The following is a 7098-nucleotide window of genomic DNA, read 5'->3' as shown; positions in this document are numbered from 1 at the left end:
GAAAGGCTGCGGGGAGCGGGAAAGCGGCGGCTGAGGGGAAAGCGAAAGTGAAACCCGCGGCGGCGTGGCCCCCTCACCCCCGGGCTGGCCACGCACCCCGGGCTGGCCGCTCGCCCGGCCACCGCTGCCGGGCCAGCGTTCCAAGAGCGGAGCGGTCGGACTCGGCGGCGAGAGGGGCTGCTCCGGGCAGACCCTGAGGCGGCGGTGGACGCTGCGAGGCCTGGCCCGGTGCTCCCTGCCTAGGCCGCTGCTTCACCTCGTCGTCGCGATTTGTGGGGGTTTAAAACACTGCAGGTTAAAAGTGGTTCTGAACTGTAAGCAATAGAAGGCAAGGTGGCCTAATTTTCGTTGTCATCGTAAGAAAATCTCCTGGTTTTTAGCTGCATGGTGTAGTGACAGGCTGGCTCTGGAAGGTGGTATTGGGGCAGAGAACCCTGTGAAAACCGCTGTTTTCTCAGCCATTTGCATTGCACGGGTGGAAGCAATGCCTGTAAGTGCACTGAAGGATTGTACAGACACGGTTGTTGGCTTACAAACCGTAACCCAGATGTCCATCAGTTACGGAAACTCTTAGGAATGCTTATGAGTGCCAAGAGGCTGAGCGTTGTAATTGTTCCTGGAATTTTCTTCCCACTGATAATGAGGTTTTCTTTTCCTCCATGTCATCCTTCTTTCAACAGTCTTATTTGTCAAGATGCTGCCACAGCTACTTAGACATGTAACGTCTTGTTTGTTCATGTCTCATTATGAAGTGGGAACAAAGACTGGAAAAAGGAAAGTCCAAGTCCAGGCTTTGGTGTGGTTCTCCAGGATACCTGGATCCTTTTTGGTATCCCATGTATACCCGTCTCCTTAGATAGAGGAGACAATTCTTAGTCCATGGAAGAAACAAGTATCTAGAAGTTCTGTTTGCTAAATTTCATGGCATGAAATGCTGAGTAGGGCTGTATGGTGGCTGTAAATGAAAGCTATATTAGAAGGTAACTGACACTTTTTACATTTGATTAATTAAAATCGTAACAGTGATGCAGAAAAGCATGAAACAATTACATGGGTTTTTTTTCTTGTTATTTTTTTACTGTTCTGCTGCAAACCACAGTGAAAGCACAAGTACAGTTAGTAAAAGTACTTAAAAGCAGATGTTTCGTTTCTTCTGGCAGTATCTGAGGCATCCCTTTCACAGTTGTTTTCCCTTCTCTTCTTCCGTCATCATTTTACTAGAGAACCCTGTTCTTACTCATAGCGGCATAAAGACAAAAATATCTTTCTTTTTTTTTTTTTTTTCTTAACAGAAGGAGGCTTGGGGTGTGTATGTTTATCTTATAGAAAATTACTCCGATGTTCCTTTAAAGCAGCAAACTGATTTGAAGTTGTATATATACCTTTCAATTAAAAGTTAAACCCGCCCCTTGGAAAATCTGTTTTAAAATAATAGTAGAAATTGTAATGCTAAAACCTGATCAACAATGCTATTCAGTAACATAAAATACATGGTATTCAGGTCAAGACTTGAGAGTCTGGAAGAGTTGCATTGCATGGGATGCAGGGGGGAAGGAGACAGAAGATTGATTCGCATGCCGTGTCTGGACCTTTTTTACAGTACTTCTCATGAGTTTCAGGTGTTCAGAAGTATAGGGTACCCCACATTTTGTTTGTGTTAGGATTGTGAGAACAGGCTAGAATGAAAAGGCATGAAATGGGTGATGCAATGTGAAGTTACGTTTGCTGCTTTAGAAGCCTGCGTTACTGCTTCCAGTTTGACAAAAAGATGGCAAGACCATTTTTGTTGTATTTTGAAAAATTCCACCAAAGTCTAGGTATCCAGCTTTAAGCCAAAACCAGTTTTTATTCTTACTGATAATATAAATTACAGGTGTTGCCAAAGTATATACATAGTTGCTCTTGTTGATCTGGAACATTATTTATACATGATGCTTTCTGAGGAAAAATTACTTACTCTCTGCAGCTTGCTTTGGATCACTCATATTAATGAACAGAGATGTGTTTGTTCATTTAAAATCTACTCCTGTGTATCACAGAAGTATCTCATCTTTTTCATTCAGTTGCTTTCAACTAATGTTAATAGTACGGCTGAGAGGAGTGAGTAAAAAAGAAGAAATGAAAGTAAAATCCAGGTCTTACTGATTCAAGGAGGTTATGTTTTCATCTTGTCTGTCTGATTTGTATCTACTCAAGAAGAGTGTAAGGTGCAAACATTCAAGTTTTCATATGTATTTTAAGAGCTTTGCATGTTTCAACCATATATTCTGTAGGCAAGAATTAAATCTTGAATAAGCCTGCATACATGAAATGCAGTGGCCTTGGAATTGTCCATTTATTATTCTATTCACAGAGTTTTAAGGGATGATACTGGCGGGAGGGAAAAATACTTCAAAAAGGCAATTTACCACTTACATAAAAAATAGTTATTTTGCTTATTAAATGAGTCCCTGACAGGCATGTAACGTTCTGTCATGTAGCACAAATTGCCCAGCAGTCAGCAAATGCTGCAGCTCTTCAGTAACTATTTTAAAAAACTGCTTCCCAGTTTGTGTTTACCAGATAGTAAAATGGAGACACCACCAGTTTTGTGTCTCTTTGCCTTCTGGAACTCTGTTCTTTTCCCAGCCTGCCTGCTTTCCACAACTTCTGCTGTGGTAGCAGATAAAGATCTATGTTGAAAGTAGTTCATCTTTGGAACACAAGCAAACCCTGGACACCTATGGCACATCTCAACTCAGAGGGGTGAGAATCTTTGCTTTAAAATAGAAGCTAAACCAATGGTATACAAGATGATAATGAAACAGACTTTTTAACATAATAAATGCTAATTTCCCCAAATGCATTAATGTAATCAGTTATCCTTATATGCTGTTCTCAGAAGTGAAACATTTTGTTATACGCTTGTATTTACAGCAATTCTATGGACGTTAATTCTGCAAGTAAAATTTATCCCTGCTGGACTCCACTGAAGTCACGCAACCTCCAAGCCAGAAAGGATTTGGCCTTTTATCAGAGAGGATAGCAATTCTGACTTGCAGGGGGCTGTGTGCAATCCCTAGGGAGCAGATTCCTGGTTTACATGGTATTGGTAACAGGAAGAGCCACCAAGAATAACATGATGGTTTCCAGGAAATTCTGATTTACAAAGAATGACCAAACAAACAAATAATTACTGCATCTTTAACCCATCCAGTGTTCACAGGATTCCTGATTTTTCTAGGATGTGAACTTCAGTCAGTTGAGTAAGGAGAACTCAGCTAGAAGAGAAGAAAGAAAATATTAGTCTCACAGTAGTTACTGCTGTTTATTCAGAAATAACTGCAGATTAAACCTTGGCAAGGTGACTGCAGTGTCATTTTGACAGTGTAGTACAAACTGGTAAGGTTCTGAGGATCCTCTTTCTGGTCCTTTACAAAATATAGGAGCGCTCATTAGAAAACACTGTGGGAAACAGTTGTGATAAAAATGACATATATTTTATATGAACTTTTGTCGTTCTTGCAGCCTATGGATATGTATAGCAAGGTTCTTGATGGAGTCTTTGTTTTCCTAATGGGTAAGGGAATAAAAGGGAATTCAGCAAGACTGCAGAAAGTATCTCTTGCTAAGATGGAGTTGAGTAGTAGGATATTTTGTCCTGCCGCAGATTTCACTTTTGTTCTCTGTGCCTCACGTGATGACTTTTGTTGTCATCTCATGGAGGAAAAGTGTTGCTTTAATAATGCAGATTATTTGCTTGCTGTACTCAGCCAACTCTTCCCCAGGGTAGGTCATGTTGTGTGAATTTGGGATGATAAAAAAAACCCCACAACCTCCATAATTTCCTCATTCCCCTTTAGTGAGGTAAATAGAATAGAAAAAGGAATTCTTTAAACATCTTCCAAAAGTGTTTTTCTCCCCTAACTTCTAGGAGAACTTGAAAACACTTCTAGCAAGAGCCTCTAGAGATTCACCTATTAATAGTATCGAACAGCACTGAACCACTTCTCTAGTAACCTTAAAAAATGCAGCATGATTGTATTTGACTCTCCCAATTTGTTCCCACTTTTTTTGTGTGTTTGCGACCCCAAAAGATGTTGGTGGTCACAGCTGGTTTGGAAGCTCTGGGCAGACCTAGTTTGAGAATGACTGTGCATGCTAAAAGAAACTAAAAACATTTGCAGCCTGATGAAAACAAAAGAGAAGCCAACTATTCTTTTCACTACCAAAACTTTGGGAAATGCAAATGTGTACGTAGCTCACAAATGCAGTTTGGAAAGTCAGAAATGTTTCCATGTGTATAAACCAAACAACAAACGAGTGGGGACATGTCTCAGATTGGGTGCAGTAGGTTTTAACACAGAATTTTCATTTAGGCTAGTATTTCAGTTTTAGCTGAAGAACTAGTTTCCAAGAGTGCTAACAGAGAAAAAGGTGAAGAAGCCAAAAAAGATATTTTGCTCTTGAACAAATCTTCAGCTTGGTGGATATTAAAGAACTTCTCTATTTGTGTACAAAGTTTAACTGCTTCCAATCATTGACAGTCAGGATTATGGTTTAGTTTTGTTCTGTTTGTGGGTGAGGAGGAGTGTTTACAGAGAGGTATTTGAAGGGGAGTTGGCAGGCTTTTAAATACATGACCATTTTAAGATCATAAATCACTGAACATACAGAAAAAGAGCTAGTATTGAGAAGGATGTTTTCTTTAATAGCTGTTAAAGCCAAACCACTGCTGTGTTTCTGGATAGAAGTCTGCAGAACAAATCCCCAGTGTATACAGCAGTGCTCTAAGGACTCTAAGCCACAATGATCCAGAACACAATTTCTAGTCAATAAGCAAAAGAGGAAAATATTTTTAATAGGACATTGGTACAGTATTTTCCCAGTCTTTCTGTATACTAAGTAAATACTAGTTCTATTTGCTAAAAGTGTTTTAGTTGACTTTTAATTTCTCACTTTGGTACCCCATGTAGAAACTTGCAGCACTAAAAGTTGTTCAAGTTTGCTGAATCGGAAATTACTATGTTCCTTGCGCAGCTTCCCAGAGCAAGTCAAGTTCCTTGTGCTATCTACAGAATTAATGTAATTATTATGCATTTGTCAGTGTAAAGACTTTGTGCAAGAACTCTGAGACCTTTCAGTTATGACATTCATGATTCACAGGCCACCGTGTTGGACAGTTTCTTGTAACACAGACCTTTGACAGATTCTTGCAGCATCCTGTCCCGTTTAGAACAGGAAATGGCTGCACCATCGTTTCAGAATATAATACAGCAAGTGGTCAAAGAGCTCTATTTTTTCCTAATTGTACAAGCAGCCTTGGTATAACCAACATCTATGTTGTACATGTCCCATTTGCTTAGTATTAACTTATGAATGGAAAAGTTTGCAACGTACAGCAGTTTCGATCACTGTGGGACTCAGGTGTTCTCTCAGCACAGCATAAACACTTGGAGACATTGGAAGAAGATCTGATGGAGAATGTGGATCTGTAGAATCATTTAAGCTTAAAACAAAAAAAACACAAAAATAATCTTAAAAGCAACCTAAATCCCTCTAGCTTGATGCATACCAGAGGAGTATGGTGAATGCTTATAAAGTTAGTTAAGCCTGTATGGGGCTTGCTGGTGGCACAGGCCAACAACCTGGTATATGTTTAAAAATGTAGGAGATAAGACCAAGGGAAGAGAGAATAAACCTGGCTCTATAATATCACCTGCTGGAGAGAAAAAGGAGACAGTGAAAGACAAACAGATCAGAGTATTGTAAAGTCTGCATTCAATTTTTACAAATGTTTTGCCACATAGATAGGGAAAGCATTGTAGAAGTAAAGCTCTTTAATTCCCTTTCTTGTCTTTAACAATCTTTTGGCCAAATGAAAACAATATGTTACTATCCCAAACTATTTGAATAGGGGAAGGGAGGCAGGGAAAACTTTGAAATAGTATGTAAATTTAATAAAAATAACATTTGAAGTGTAATACATCTATAAGAGTACTTACATTTTGGAGACTGGGATAAAAACGGAAGGAACGTAACCTTTGCCTCCTCCATCAGAGGGCTTTGAGACTAAAAGTAAATATTAAAGAAATTAAATGTTGACTAGTAATTTTATTATTTATTTGAAAATTATTATCTGCTTTAAGTGCTGTAGACCATAATATATTAAAAAAGAAACCTCCCTGTTTATGCTCAAATAAACAGCCATAAAACTGAGGGGAATTCCTGAGATTAGTCTTTCAATTCAGGTCTTAGTCATGTAATTGACTGTGCTCCCTTGATATGAATTGACATCTCAGAATGCAATACAGTAACAGATGAAACAGATCTCATCAGGGCTTCAAAAGCAAATATACTGCCGCTCTACAACCTTGGAACTTTGAGCATCTAGATTTCAGTCTGCAAATGCTTGTGTGGAACTCTTATCTCTACAGACACAGCTTCAGCAATGTCTTCTGCGTGAAATTAAGCATATACATAATTTTTTTAGCAGATTGGAGCATTAGGCAAAGTCCACTGAATTAAAATGAAGAAGAAAAACGTTTGTAGCCTCCAAATATTTTTTTTAGTTGTGTAGAAAATTGAATTCAAATGGAGTTGTAACTTTTGGTACTGTAAGTCTGGAAGAATGTGTATTCTCTCTTAAAAAATATCAAGTCTTTGAGGGCTTTTTAGAGAGAGTGCGAGAATGATCTAAAACTGGCCTGACTTGGCCAAGAAAGAGCATGGGCCTGAACATATTTGGAGCCATTCTTGTCCAGCCTTTTTCTGTTTTCCAGTGCAGTTCTCAGGGGTTATGCTGCTGCAATAAAAACAGGTTTTCCAAGCTGTTTGGAAACTACAGAATTTCCTTAAAATTAAAGAGACAGCATGCTATAGTGTAACACAATTATGAAGCTGATAAGCAGGATGACTTTCCAGTTTCATCTCATTTGAATGCCTGAGCACTGAATTTTGTAATGCATCAGTCAGGAAAAAATCTTAATTTTTTTGACTCTTTCTACCCCAAGATGTATTTCTTAGCTTCTTTTCAATATTGTTGGCATTGTTGCCTCTAATATAATACCCAAGACCAGGGATATATTTATAAAATGAAGCTGTCTAAATGATAAGCAT

At 38.8% G+C, this 7098-nt stretch overlaps 1 protein-coding gene across 2 annotated transcripts in view; it reads right to left on the bottom strand.

The window, feature by feature from the left end:
• Nucleotides 1-1820: 1820 nt before the first annotated feature.
• The window catches only part of STAT4 (signal transducer and activator of transcription 4), a 37849-nt gene continuing 32571 nt past the window's right edge, over nucleotides 1821-7098 (bottom strand). The window contains exons 22-24 of one of the 2 annotated variants that reach the window (XM_082054890.1): nucleotides 5985-6051; nucleotides 5380-5488; nucleotides 1821-3260 (exon numbers count right to left, since the gene is read on the bottom strand). In XM_082054890.1, coding sequence (XP_081911016.1) covers nucleotides 3234-3260; nucleotides 5380-5488; nucleotides 5985-6051 — 203 coding nt within the window. In that variant the 3' untranslated portion in view covers nucleotides 1821-3233. The remainder of the gene's footprint in view (nucleotides 3261-5379; nucleotides 5489-5984; nucleotides 6052-7098) is intronic. The other variant, XM_082054891.1, reaches the window with a different exon arrangement.

This window comes from Streptopelia decaocto (genome assembly GCF_964273445.1).
Source record: "Streptopelia decaocto genome assembly, chromosome: 6".
Lineage (NCBI taxonomy): Eukaryota > Metazoa > Chordata > Aves > Columbiformes > Columbidae > Streptopelia > Streptopelia decaocto.
The sequence above is the reverse complement of the archived record's forward strand: the minus strand, read 5'-3'. Positions and strand labels throughout refer to the sequence as shown.